The 14,037-nt window shown below is 42.0% G+C and overlaps 1 protein-coding gene across 10 annotated transcripts in view; it reads left to right on the top strand.

The window, feature by feature from the left end:
- The first annotated feature begins 1,574 nt into the window (after nt 1-1,574).
- Nucleotides 1,575-14,037, top strand: part of INPP5F (inositol polyphosphate-5-phosphatase F) — a 44,851-nt gene continuing 32,388 nt past the window's right edge. For all 10 annotated transcript variants that reach the window (XM_086616404.1, XM_086616409.1, XM_086616406.1 and 7 more), the window contains exon 1: nt 1,575-1,671. In XM_086616404.1, coding sequence (XP_086472530.1) covers nt 1,575-1,671 — 97 coding nt within the window. The remainder of the gene's footprint in view (nt 1,672-14,037) is intronic.

Here is a 14,037-nt window from a genome sequence, read left to right as displayed (position 1 = left end):
AAAACGTTAAGAGCTGCTAACATCCGTTATCAAATCAAATAGAGATCAGTTCCACTCATATTGTTCCTATACTACTTAAGTGTACTTAAAAGAAAAAAACATCAGAGGTCAGATCTGATATTTGAAAGAAAAATCTTAAACTGCATTCAAAACAATACAAAGCCCGTCTAAAGACATTAAAAAAACCTGATCATTCTTTTAAGAAAGAAGGGTAGATGGTTGGAACTAGATCATCTTTGAAGTCTCTTCCAACCCTAACCATTCTATGATAATAAAGTAAAACATGAGAAAATTGGTTTTCCAGTACCATGCAAAACTACTTACTTGCATGCGCGGTTAATTTTCAAGATATGCTGAAGACATTCTTTCAACAAACCAAGCTGCTCCCAAATGACTGTATGCACAACGGGAAGCTTTCTTTTTGTCTGTGTCCATTTCTACTTCAATTTTATAAGGAGTGGGACTTCAGCTTCTGTAAACAAAAAAAGTTCTGGAAACCTGTGGGCAAGTGGCTGGTAAGGGTCTGTAGCAGGGACGAGTTTGCTGGTACACTTTCCAGTGTTGCCTGGAGAGGAGAGAGAGGGTATAATTACCCTTGTATCAGGAGGTGCTCCTTTCTGTATAAATATTTAAGATCATAATGAGTCCTGTGCTACGGTGTTGAGATTTCCTTTCACCACTAGCTGATACATCAACTCCTGCCTATTTCCACCTGTTACTGAAGTCGCTCCCTCTTGGGAAAAGCCGGAAAAGCTTGGGGGACACAGCCTCGGCTGTTACCGCTTGGTCTGTGGTGGCCGGCTATGACCTCCTGCGGCTTTGCAGCTTGTGCTGGTGAAGGCTTCCAGGCCCGGCGGGGGCCCGGCACTCCCCTCCGGGCACCAAGGGTCGTCGAACGCGGGCCGGGGAGAGCCGGGGCCGCCGGGGAGCCAGGCCGGGCTGTCCCCGCCCGCGGCGGGAGCGCGCCGAGGCCGCGCAGCGCCTGCACTGAGGGGAGGGCGCGCGCCTCTCCCTCACACACAACCGCCGGCGGCCCCACGGCTTATCGCCGGCCATCCCCGCCGCCGCGGACAACGCGTCGCGCTGTCCGCCGGCCCTCCCTCCCCAGCGCGGCGTCTCAGCTCGGTGCCCTCCCCGCTCCTCGCTGTCTCCCTCCGCGACGGGAAGCTGAAGGGACCGGGCTGAGAGGCCCGCGCGCGACCGGCGGGCGGGAGCGGCAGCCCCGCCCCTCCCGCGCGCCGCAAGCCCCGCCCAGCCCCGCGCTGCACCTTTAAGGGCGCGGCGATGCGCTGACGGGCCGCGTCACGTGCGGCAGCGGTGGCGGCGCCGGAACCCCGGCTCGGACCCGGCCGGTCGAGGAAGCGCCCCGGCTCTCGCCGGAGCGGCGGCGGCGCCGGCGGGACTCGCCGGGCTCTCCGCGGCAGCGCGCGCCCGCGTTCGGCTCGGGAGCGCGCCGCGTCCCGTCCCTCCCCCTTCCGCCTGGCGGGCGCGCGCGGGAGCCGCGCGGCCTCGGAGCGGCGGGAGCGCCCCGCTCGCCCTCCGTCCCTCCCTCCCGGCGGCGGCGGCGTGCGAGGATGGAGCTGTTCCAAGCCAAAGACCACTACATCCTGCAGAGCGGGGAGCGGGCGCTGTGGTGCAGCCGGAGGGACGGCAGCCTGCAGCTGAGAGCCGGTGAGCCCCCGCCGCGGCGGTGGGGCTGGGGCCGCGGCCAGGGCGCGCTTCCGCGCCCGTTTCCTGTGCGGGGAAGGGCGGGCTGGGACACACCCGCCCCGGGGTACCCTCGCCGGGGGCTGGTGGCTCCGACGAGAGGGTCGTTGAGGGGAAGGGCGGTGGCGGAGCTGCCCTCCGAGTGCCGGCGGAGGGGACCGCCCCGAAAGAGAGCGCCCGGCGGCGGTGCCGAGTCGCGGGTGTGGGCGGGGGGCGGCAGGGCCGGTGCCGTGGGGCTCAGCCCCGCTCGGGCGGGGGGTGCCCGGCTGTCTCCATCGCCCCGGTGCTCTGAGGGCGAGCCCCGGCCCCGCGGTGCCCGCCCCGCGGTGCGGGAGGCAGCTGCCCGGCGCGCCGCGGTCCGGAGGGTCCCGCGTGTCCCGGCGCCGGTGGCCCAGCGAGGAGCGAACCTTCTGCGGGCGGAGACGTCGTTGTTCTTGCGCGATGCGTTTGTTTCTCTGCGGAATAAAGTCGCGCTGCCCCTGGGCCGGCTCCCCGTGCGTAACCGGAATAGTTCGGGGTGTTGAAATGCGTCTGGTCACCCTTACGGGAGCATCACGGAATGAGAAGGGCCATCTTGTCGTGGTGTCAGCCTTACGTAAGTGATGCTTGCCGGTGTTTCTGACACACGGCGATTGTGTCTCCGAACAAATGTGTTCCGTGGTCTCCTCTTCCCGGAGAAATGGAACAGGTGTCTACATTTGTAAATTGCTCTCAAGTTGTTTTTGGAATCACAGAATGGTTTGGGTTGGAAGGGACCTCAAAGATCATCTAGTTCCAACCCCCCTGCCATGGGCACCTTCCACTACACCAGGTTGCTCAAAGCCTCATCCAACCTGGCCTTGAACACTTCCAGGGATGGGGCATCCACAACTTCTCTGGGCAACCTGTTTCAGTGCCTTCTGTTTTTTTTTTTATGACTATGGACAGTATAAGTGACAATGACAGAGGGGGGGCCTTTGTGCATTGGCACAGAGAACGTAGTGGGAGCAAAAATTGTAAATACAGTGAGTTGCGTTAATGGAAATTTTGAAACAGTGATAATTATACTATCATATCTGACAGGTTGGTTGGTTAAAGATGTCAATAAAATGGCATGGTGTTCTTAGAAGCTAGCTTGCATATGTAACTTAGATGTAAAGGACTGTAGTGTACCTGCTTGTAAGTTAAAAATCCTCTAAATAGCTGGATATTTCACCAAACATATGGCAGGTTGCACAGATGTTACTTACAGCTTTCTAAATTTGGGATTGTTCGGCATGTTATGCCAAAAAAACCTAGTTAATCACACATATGAACAGGTTGGCTCTCTTCAGTACACTTCATGAGCTTTTTTTAAAAGGCTGAAATAACTTTATGTATAAACATCAAATACCATTGTTGTCTGTGTGTATCCAAAGAGTTGTTTTTCGTACTGGTCTTTCTTGTGTTATGTTTTCATACTTGAGTCGTGCTAATGCTTTTGTCTTGTCAGTACAATTTGTTTGCATCTCTCAGATAAAATTGCAGTCTGTCTCAAGTTAACATGACTTATTCTCGTCTAGCAGCTACGCTTGTGGTTGAAAGTCCAGTAATACTTTGATTTATAAATCATCTCACAAAATATTTGATGTTAAGCTAGCAAACAGTACTGCTAGTCAATGAAATGCGTGTTTTTGCAGAAAAAAAACCTCTCAGTTTTAGATTTGCTGTAGTTACAACCACTTGCATAAGCATAAAAGCTCTTATTTGACCCAGAGTAATAAAAACACAAACTAGTGAACTGTAGTTCTGGAGATTGTTGTTTGAAAGTTTTGATTTCAAAAGCATTAATCACTGGGTTTTGTGCAGCCATTGCTGTGATTTTTGTTTTTTTTATTCCTTATTTTTATTATGGAAGTCTATTAACTTCCTGGAGGCTTTACCAGCTCCCAGCAGTTCGTCTGCGTGCTGTTCAGCAGCATTTCATCCTTAGCCTGTCTGTGCGTTTTCAGCCAGTATCCATGTGATCCCTATTGTGTGTGACCCGCAGATTAATGAAAGGTAACACGATATCGAAGTCTCTTAGTCTGCTTGAAACTCTTGATTGTTAGTCACACTTTCCCGTTTCAATGTGTCTGTAGCTTTGTTTTTCCAGCCCTGTCTGTGGATCATCTTATTGAAAGTGGGCTCTCAGGCTGTGAAATGGAATACCTTAGTACGTTGAAGGTGAGCCCAAGAAAGAAACAGTTCTCTCACAAGAGGTATTTGTTGGATCAATAGCTCTTGCTTGTATTGAGACAAAGCTGGATATCCTTAAGTTTACAATTTTATTACATTTGGACATTTATAATCAAGGCCACTGACCGGAAATGAGTAAATGGATTGCTGTGTGGTGAGTCAGTGCCATATTAAAAAAACAAAGTCATAACTTGTGTTCATTGACATGTTTAATAGTCTGTCAAAAGGCTATAATCTAACTATGTGTCTTTACTTGTTTTTGGAGACCTTGGTTTATATTCTGTCCCACAGAGGCTGCTCTGAATTAATCTTTATACATTCATGGATTGAAATAGATAATGCTGGTAAACCTTGCAAGGTTTATATTGCTTTATAGGGCAGGTCTGAATCTAAAAAGCTGATGCTAAGCTTCGTAATACTCTCTTCCCTCTACTATAAAGGCATGTTCAGAAATTTGCTAATCTTGAAAGCTATGTTTCTGACCTCTTTGAATCATGGAGAGAACAGCTTGAATTAAAAAAAAAAGGGCAAAAAACCCTTGGTAAATATTTGCTGTAAGCAAAGTCTGAGCTTGGCCCTAGTTTGAAGGATGTCTGCCTGTGTTTACAAGATGTTTCTGGTGCTGTTTTTCTCTGAAGTGAAAGCACTAATGAGTCACCTGCAGGAAATCCATGAATCACTTTGGCATCATAGATTTTGTTAGGAGTTTAGCTGTGTACAGTGTACTTTTTTCAGTGCAGTGAAAAAACATGTGTTGTTCAACCATGCTTTAAATACCTTACATCAGGTCTTGGTCAGGATTTCACTCTTGGTTTACTCTGTTTACGCTCTGCTTGACTGTTCCTGACTGGTAGTTCTACAAACATAATTTTATTTATGTTGTTGATATTGATTATGCATTTATATATGCATGTGTATACACATACAGAAAAGAGCAAAAGTATTGAAGACATTGAATTCTCACAATTTTCTTATCAGCAGAAAAAGAAAGGAGACTATTTTATGGGGTGGAAACTTCTGTTATGGTTTTGTTGGCCTTGATAGTATTCTGGGCAGTAATGCCAGACTAAATAAGATTGGGAATAGTTGCTGTTAAAACTATTACTAGTAGTAATGCTGGCTCCTACCACCCCGGAGAAAAAAACGTGTGAGACAGATTGAAATTATTCTAACACAAATTTTGGGGACTTCATGCTCAAAGACTCCATCACCTCTGCCTGTAAGAGTAAGGTGGTGTTAAGATGTGTCTTACCTCTGGACTTATAACTAGAGGCAAATGAGCATTTGTTTTAAACACTTCAGGAAATTAATGTTACAGTACTGGTTTTCACCTGTTGAAAATGGTTGTGAATCAGCAATGGAAACAATGCCTCTTAAATAATTTTACAAAACAGTATTTTCAGAGTATCGAGGAACAGATTTCAGGTTAGGTGTCTTAGTCTGATAGTGTGAGATCTTCTCTGAATCACCAGTCATGAGGCTATCTAATATTCTAGCTATGTGTGCTTGCCTTAGTCCTCAAAGATGTTACAGGAGTCATGTAGAAACTACTCTTGAGAATTCCTGAGCTGTTCCTCATGATTGTAGACTGGAGAAGAGTAGTTCCGTTGTTAGAAGTATGATGCCTGTAAACCCTCAAGTGAAGGCCTTGGTCTAATGAAGGGTGTAAGAAGCAATGCCACTGACACTAGTAGATCTGTATCGGTAGGTTTAAGGCTACAGAATAGTCCTAAGCATGGCTCAGAGGGATGATGGCCCGAGTGTTAACTCATGCTACTGAATCAAGTATTTCATACAAAACTGACTTCCTGAATTTCAGTAGTATGTCTTGGCAACTGCTCTCTCTTCTGGAAAACGAATTCCAGATGACATAGTTACAGCTTTAGAAAAATTCTCTCCCTATTTCAAGTTACCTGGTAAGGAACCTCAAGCTGTTTTTTGACACTTTTCCGGCTGCAGTGGTTACTGAACTGTTTCTTGCCCTTGCCCGCTCATTCCATTTGCTCTTTCCATATCCTTTCTCAGTTGTCAGCACAGCATACTTGTGATGTATGTGACAAACCAGATGTGATAACTGATCTGTATTAGCTGCAACCCAGCAAGAACATATGCTGAAAAAATCTTGAGCTGTTAGTTCCCTACTGCTGCCTGCTCCTTCTTGCAAAGGAGAACAGAGACGACTAGGGGGGAGGAGTGGACTGCTGTATGTCCTTCATCTGATTGTTACATACGTTCGTCAATTTTGTAGCTTCTGACAGGTGAGATCTTCAAACGTATTTACCAGAGATCAATTATTTTCTGCTTTCATTAAATAAGATCTACATTGTAATTCCATCCATGATTCTTTTTATGGAGCATATGGGTTGATAGGATGCTACATCCTAACCTGGTGAGAATCAAGTAAATCTTGAAGTGAGATGTTTCCTGTTTAGTTTCCTGTTGAATCTTAGTAGCAGAAGACAAGTTGAATATAACAAGAGTGCTCCTGTCTCTTTTCTTCCCCTTTTCCTTATACAAAGAGGTCTGGAAATGCCAAACTTGTCCCAGTCCAGATGCATAGGTGTTTTGGAATTTCTGCCCACAGTGAAAGGACTTTAGATTTTAAATAAATACATGAAAAACCTCTTCAGCTTGATATGCTGTTGCTGCTTCTTGTTTTTTTTTTTTTTTTTGGCTCTGGAAGTTGCTTGCTTTATGAAGAAAAAGCTTCCGCCTTCCTGAATTAAAATGACTGTAATTCAGGTGGATTTTTGTGGTGTGTGTTTTGCTAGCAAGGGTTAGACTCATCTTTGATCTCATGGGTTAGTATTAACTAAATAGTGAATAGGAAATTGCAGACTAACTGCAACTAAAATATTTAGAATAGAAAGCTCTGACAGGTAGCTGCCTTTCAATTAAAGCTGCATCTGTGTCAGAGGCTTGTGGTTTTTTGATCTGTGAATTCTGTTCTTATTAGGGTCTTTAACAGTGTGGGTGATATTTCAGCTGTATGTGTAAGAAAACATTAAAACTTTGAGTGACTTAAGTTTAAAACTTATCTGAACTGCAGGAAAAGGTGACTATTTGACCTGCCACTTTTTTCAAAACAATTGTAGATTGGAATGTGATTTTTAAAAAAAAAAAAAAGATTTTTAATTTATACTATTAAGCATACAAGAGAGACCTTGTGTTGCTGAAGTTATGCTCCAGAAATAATGTTTAATGCTGCAGTTTCTTAAACTGAGAGGGTGTTTTAAGACACTTACCTGAAGGTTTTAGGTGACTTCAGGAAGTGATTTGGTGGGCAGTGGGGCATTTGCTGGTCATGAAAGAGTGAGACTGACAACAAGAAAACTCTTTCTCTTGCTTTTCTTCCAAACTGCTGTGCTGCAAGGCAGCTGCATCCGCAGCCCTGAGGTGTCAAGAGGACTCTGCAATAACTTCCACTAAATACTTCCCTCAAACTGTGAGACTTCTCGGATGGTGGTTTAGAATTTTCTTTTAGAAGCAAATTCTTCAGTGCGATATCAAACAGGTCTCAAATACAGCTTAATTAAATATTGAATGTGTGTTTCAGAAACATATTCTTTTAGGAGTTTGGCAGGCTGTACTTTTTTCCCCTCAAATGTCTCAAAGATTTGAGACTACTGACAAAAGCTTTTTTGTCAGTGTTTAGAGGTTTCATGATTCTTGTTTAATGTTGTAAAGAAAACTTTTTAATATACGTCGATTTTCTTAGAGAATAAGGTACAAATTTGGTAACTCAAAACTTGCTTCTCATTAAACTTACTATACACTTGCGGTTTAAAAAAGTAGCTTTGTTTGTCGAATGGTCTGGCTTTGTAATGAAAGTGTATATGGTTATTCTAATTGATAAATTATCATGCATAACTGAATCTATTTCTTGAAAACCTACTGCCCTGGTATGGTAATCTAACGATCTGGGATGATTTAACTCATTTCTTTGTTTAAATAAACAACAAAAACCCTTTTCCTGGTTTATTTTCAGTCATGATTTAGCTATGTCACTCTTGCAAGAATCATTTCCAAAAATCTAAACCGGGTAATAACACTTGTTGTAAGATAGAAGACGAAAACAGAGCCCACTGCAAAGGGGTGCGCTGGTGGGTATATGCAGGTTTTTCTTCTCCCTTCCTCTGCTTAAACTTTTTGTGGTCTGATTCCTGTCTGTGGAGTTAATACTTCCAGCTGATGGTCATCAGTTCTACCAGCGGATCATGTTCAAATTATATCCTTATTTGTTAAAATTGTTGCATTTCCCATGTCTTCACGGGAAACAAGGTAATAGAGTAGCGAGAAGAAATTGTTGGACAGATTTCTAGAGGAGTGTAGTGGTTTCAGCTGGGACAGAATTAGTTCTTCTGATTTGGAAATGGTGCAAAACCTTTTTTATGACAGCTCTGCTTTAGTAAACAGGGATATTGATACTCAATGATCAGTTGTATATTCTTGTTCCAAACATCTTTAATTCCTCCCCTAATAAAAACTGGAAGAGGATTTTTTTTTCCCCTGAAAGGCTGAACTGAAATGAATGGAATTCCACTTGAACACTTAAGTTTTCCTTTTAAGGAAGAAATCTTGCTTGAATAGAAGCCCCTAAACAGTGTTCATTGTGTCTTTGAAAAACTGAAAACAAGGCACTCGAATGTATTTTGAGCCCGAAAACTTATGCTCTAGCTTGGGTAATGTAGTAAGTCTTCCTCCCTGAATAGGCAAGATCATACTGAGATACTAAAGTAAAAGCATAAAAGATGCCAGCATTGTGCAAAACAGAATTCTGAGCCAAATTTAAAAGTGTATGACCTTGCCTAAGAGGTTGTTGCAAAATGTAAATGGCAAATATGCTGGTCTGTCATTAATAATTAACTTTCACTTTGTTTCTTCCTTGTCTGTTTCTCAGTTTAGAAAAAACAACAGCTTTCCTACATATGGCTGATGTTTAAGTTTTTCGCTGTATTGAAATGTGTTTCAGTAAGGGTTTAAATGATATAGTACTTATTGTCATTTGATTAAATAGTCAATTTTTCCACAACATTTAAAAAAAAGAAGGGGCATGTGTGGCATGAAATCCTTTACTTTCTGTTCCTGGAACACATGTGCCAAGTTTTTGAGTATAACTCCTTTATTTAGTGTTTGAAATAGTTGTTCATAATCCATAATTCATTTTCTGCTTTGAGTTTGATTAGTCGGGCAGTCAGGGAGGAAGGTTAATTGTGGAGTGACCAGAGAAGGTGACAGTGGGGGAAAACTTTACACCAGAGCTATACCGGTGTTTCTCTCATGGCTCGAGAAGCATTAGCATAAGTCAGTTCAGTGATGAAAAAACCAAACTATTCTTACTAATCATGAAATCCTTCTGCTCAATTAATGTTTATATCTAAATCTTTTGAGGACGGGAAAGCTTCCTTGCATTGTCTTTTGAGTATAGCTGTAACTGTTGAGTGAACTTTTTAAAACAATTCTTCAGAACCAGTGAACGTAGTGTTTAAACTCTGTTTTGTAAGTAGGTTTGAATAAAATTTTTCTCCTGCCTTTCTGATAACTTCCCTCTTACAAAGTAAGTAGTTTTTTTTCTTTAAAAAAAAGCAGACAACCTACTGCTTTCCTAGCTTTAAGGATATACTCACAAACAACTAGAGCTTTGTCGAAATACCAGCTGAAAATGGGAATGTGTATTGGTCTGTATTAATATTAATTAGTACATTGGTGTTAGTATATTTTATTCTTCCAAAACGATTTTCTTACCTTCTGAGAAAGTATGTGTTTACTATCGGAGTTCAGCAGTTCAGAAGAGTAAAGGAAAATTCTAAAGTTGAAAAAAAAAACCCTACTGAGCTTCAGTGCATTTTAAGAGTCACTACTGGTCACTTATCTGACTGGTATTTACAGGTTTGGGGAAGAGGTGAGGAGGTGATTCTCATTTCAGGTGGCTGGAACACCAATAACAGCACATATTTAGCCACCTAAGCAGTGGTCTCTAAAGTGAGGTGTGTGCAAATTGGGGGTGCGCAAGGCAGACCATCGGGGTGTGGGAAGGAAATATTTTGTTCTGTTAAGAAAAATAGATAAAATAAACACTATTTTAAAATTATTTTATCTCATATGTTTAAAACTTATATTTTTGTGGTTTACATGTGTAATATTTGTGCAGTGGAACATGTATGTAACTTATAAATAAATACACCTATATTTGGGGTGCATGCTGAAATATTTTTTTACTGATGTGGTACATGATAAAAAAGTTTGGAGACCACTGATCTACAGAGTCAAATTCTTTTTGGAGGGGAGATGTTTCACGTGGTAAACTGTGTTGCCAGTTGTTCTTACCACTTCTAGTACAGGAGTTCTTTGTGCAGTTACATGTAGTACTGGATACTCTCCAGAAAAACTGAACATTTGCCATATGTTTTCAAGTTCCCTGAGCATTGCCTGATGGATGACTCAGGCGATTTTGTGATTGCAACAGAACACAAAGAGGTGTTTTTTATCAAAATGAGTAGTAAGGATTCTTTTTTTTAGGTGCTTTCTCTGGGACTCGCATCCTGCTTTTGCAGCAGTAATACAAACTTGTACTATGTACCCCTGTCCCCACTGCTTTCAGTCTGTCACTCTGCAACCTGAATTGTGCTTGAACTGTTCATCTAGTCTGACTTTGAGATAATGAAGGGAAGTGTCCAAAGAAACGAAGTCATTGTTTCATTTTTCTAGCATACGAGTGGGTGGATCTGTACTTTGTAGTGTGCCATGCTTCTGCAGGTGAGACAGGCGCCCTGTAAGAAACTTGGATTGGATTACTGTTTGGAAAGCACACTTTTCGTTAGTGGAGACTGGAGGATAAGCAGGCTTTCTAGCAAGGCTGTAAAATGTAGCAGCAATGAGGAGACTAACTGGGACTTTTGCAAACTCCTCCTAGTGTAGACCAGCTGTAGGCTGGGGGTGTGGGGTGTGGGGCAGAATAAGGAGTAGTGGTGACTTCATTTCTCTCTCAAAGCATTTCAGTTTTAAGTGATTGAGGGCTCTCAAGATCATAACACTTACAGTGCAAGCAGTATAAATGACAAATTAAAGGTAGTTACAACAGGTGATTAGCCAAAGAGATAACTTCTTTAAAGTTTGGAGGAGAATATGTAGGTAAATAAAGTTAACACTTCATGACAATTAAGAGCTTGTACTTGTAATACTAAATGTCTTAATGCTCCTCCATCTCTCTGCAATTATACTAGCTTAAATATAAATTTAGAAATCTCTGCTGAAAGGAAAAGTTAATTAGCCTAAGTTTGTTTGCATAAGTAGTACTTTTTTCCTACAAGAGAAAAGTTCAAGATTATACTCTCAAATCTTCCCGTTTAATTTATAATCTCTTAATCCTGCCTAATATTTCAGAACACTCATCAAAGATGAACTGGAACTTTGAAGCAGACTTTCTTTTGAAAAGCCAAAAAAGGTCCTAAGGGTCAAATAGTGCTAATAATAAAGTCTTGTAGTTGTCTTTGATCTAAAGCAGACACAGTTTAAAGAAAAAAATAATCTCAAGTCTATTTAAAAATAGCATTGAAGCATTTTCCTAAAAGTTATCAGTTCAGGTATGAAATGTTATATTAACAGAGCTGAAAGATTTACTTTGGCTATTTGCAGTGGGTTACTCAGCTTTTACATTTTATATATAAATGTCTATTGCTTGTGCCTAGTGGTGAGAATGATTGTGAGAATTGATACTCTGCCAGGCTATGCAAAGAATTTTTGAGAAACAGTGTGCATTTATATCTGTGTTTGTACACTTAAGTATGAACTGAGCTTGAAGTTCAGTCATGTTTTGAATGTTTTTGTACTAAGTATGCTGACATGAAACACTTTCTAGCCAAGGTCCATTCCTGAAAGCCAACAAAGTTTTGAGGAAGATGAGAGGAGTATACTCCCTGAACTGCAGCAAAATTGGAAGATAAGTAGTTACAGCTATTTCATGGATTGAGTGAGGCAGCAGCTCAATAGTCAGGGCTGGATTCAAGTGATTACAAATGAAATCTTTTTTTCTTCCTGCCTTCTCCCCAAAGGAAGCTGATAGTCTGCCTGCTTAAACTCTTCGCACTTGCCTAGAGTTGTTGAGCAAGTCGCTTATCTCAAAGTAGCGGTTTGTTTTATTATCAGAATTTGTGCCTGACCTCGGGTCAACTCTGCTTGTGGTAGACTGGAGAAACAGCTAGAAAACAGTTTTGGCTTTTGATGCTCTTCCAAGTTGCTTTTGTATTGCCTTTTCCAGGATTACATTTGTGTAAACACTAAGAATTAAAGAAATTTGTCTGGCATTGCGTGACCCTGCATCACTGCTGGTAAGCTCTGAGGGACAGTGGTAGAAGTAATCACATCAAAGCTGGTTTTGTTCCGAATTTGTGACGGAAGTTCTATTGTGCTGCGATTGCAATGCCGATGCAATCACTGGGAATGGTAAATGTATCATCAGTGATCGTTCATCTCTGACTGGAATCAGCAAAAAGGGGCAACACTTATTTCAGTAGCTTGAATTTAGTTAGCAAGATAAGGGAAAGGAAGCAATTTTGTACTTTGGGATGAAAACTTGGTAAACAAGTCTATAGCTCAAAGTATTAACGGCATGTGTTAAGGCCTACCAAACCCTGGCAGTGCTCTCAAATTGAAACACACTGAGAACACCAGAGAAGTCCTGGAGTCAGGGAAGATCTTCCATGGGACTCAGCTTTCTGCATGTAGTGACTCTTGCTGTACATAGCTTCCTACTTACTGCAATGACTGTTTTGACAATGCTCATTGTCACCACCACAATACTGTAAGAAGTTTGTTTCAACAACGTTGTATTGCAGTTTCAGGCTGATAGTCTTCGTTCCTGCCCGTCTGAGTTTCAAGAGGTTACTATACTACTGGTGTGACATCTATAGGAAGATGAATTTGTGTGGGGAAACAAGAGTAACTGTATTGTGAAATACAATTTATCATTATATCTCAAAGCATTCGGTCTGTTTTGGGTGTAGAGGAAAGTCCAGTGTTTTCTTTGATAGAGCCTTATGGTAGTTAACTCTTATTGATAAGGCATTTTTTTTTTAAGCATTTCAAACTTGCCATGTGTTGTTTCAGCAGTCAGAAATGTGGCTGTGTTTCTTATGTATGCTATCCGAAAACTTTTAACTGAGGATTTTTGGTTTTGGTTTGTATGTTTACTTTTCCTCTTGGCTTTAAAAACATGTAAATATCTTCTATAACATGTATCACTGTCTACCAACTTATGCTGCCTCTTAAATTCTGCTATATCTTACAGTTAAAGACTAATCTCCTACAGGCTTGCTGTGAACTTTCTTGGATCTCTGTGTATTTAAAATCGTTACATAAGCAAAGATTAAGTGGTTATAATTTTCAGAGATACAAGATGGTGGCTGAAGATAGCTGCTGGCAGAATTGCCAGACAAAGTGACTGCAGGTGAACAGTCTTGAACAGGTTTACAGTATTAGACAAAAGGTGGAGACAGCTTCTTCCAAAACAGAGTAAATAGGATGGCACTTGATGTGAAAGCCCATATTCTTTGCGAGTGGTGGGGGAACGATAGTTGAACCTTTTAATTTGGTTCATCCATGTTACATTTCCAGAGTGTACTCTTTGAGAGCAAGAGGTTCATATCGGTGTTTACTGTAGTGATATTTATTCATCATGGTTGGGTGTTGGCTCTGGTCGAGATACGGCTGTCACAGGAAATGGAGCTGAGCTATAACTGGTAATGAAGCTCTAATCAGAAGGTCAGAACCAGATGTGTTTTATTTAGTTAAAACTTGCTTGCTTCTGTGCTGTCACACATACTTCCCTATAGAAAGTTCTCTAGAAATAGTGTAAGGAAAAAAATAATCTTGTGATACTGTCACCAAAGAAAGTCAATGTGATTCCACAATTAGTATTTTTTCCGCAGCTTACAGGCATTCTCCTGTAAGACTTCTTCATATCTAGGTTTTCTGGGACACTGAAAAAAAGTGTTAATCTCCTGAAATATTGCTAAATATGTGTGTGTCTTTTTTCCTATGCCCTGTCTTCCCCAAGGAAAAGTTTCTTTCAATAGTCAGTCTTCACTGTTAGTAGCTTGAGAATCACACTTATCTCAAGAGCCATTGCTGCCCAGC

Source organism: Tauraco erythrolophus, chromosome 9 (genome assembly GCF_009769465.1).
Source record: "Tauraco erythrolophus isolate bTauEry1 chromosome 9, bTauEry1.pri, whole genome shotgun sequence".
In the NCBI taxonomy this organism is placed as follows: Eukaryota; Metazoa; Chordata; class Aves; order Musophagiformes; family Musophagidae; genus Tauraco; species Tauraco erythrolophus.
The sequence above is the reverse complement of the archived record's forward strand: the minus strand, read 5'-3'. Positions and strand labels throughout refer to the sequence as shown.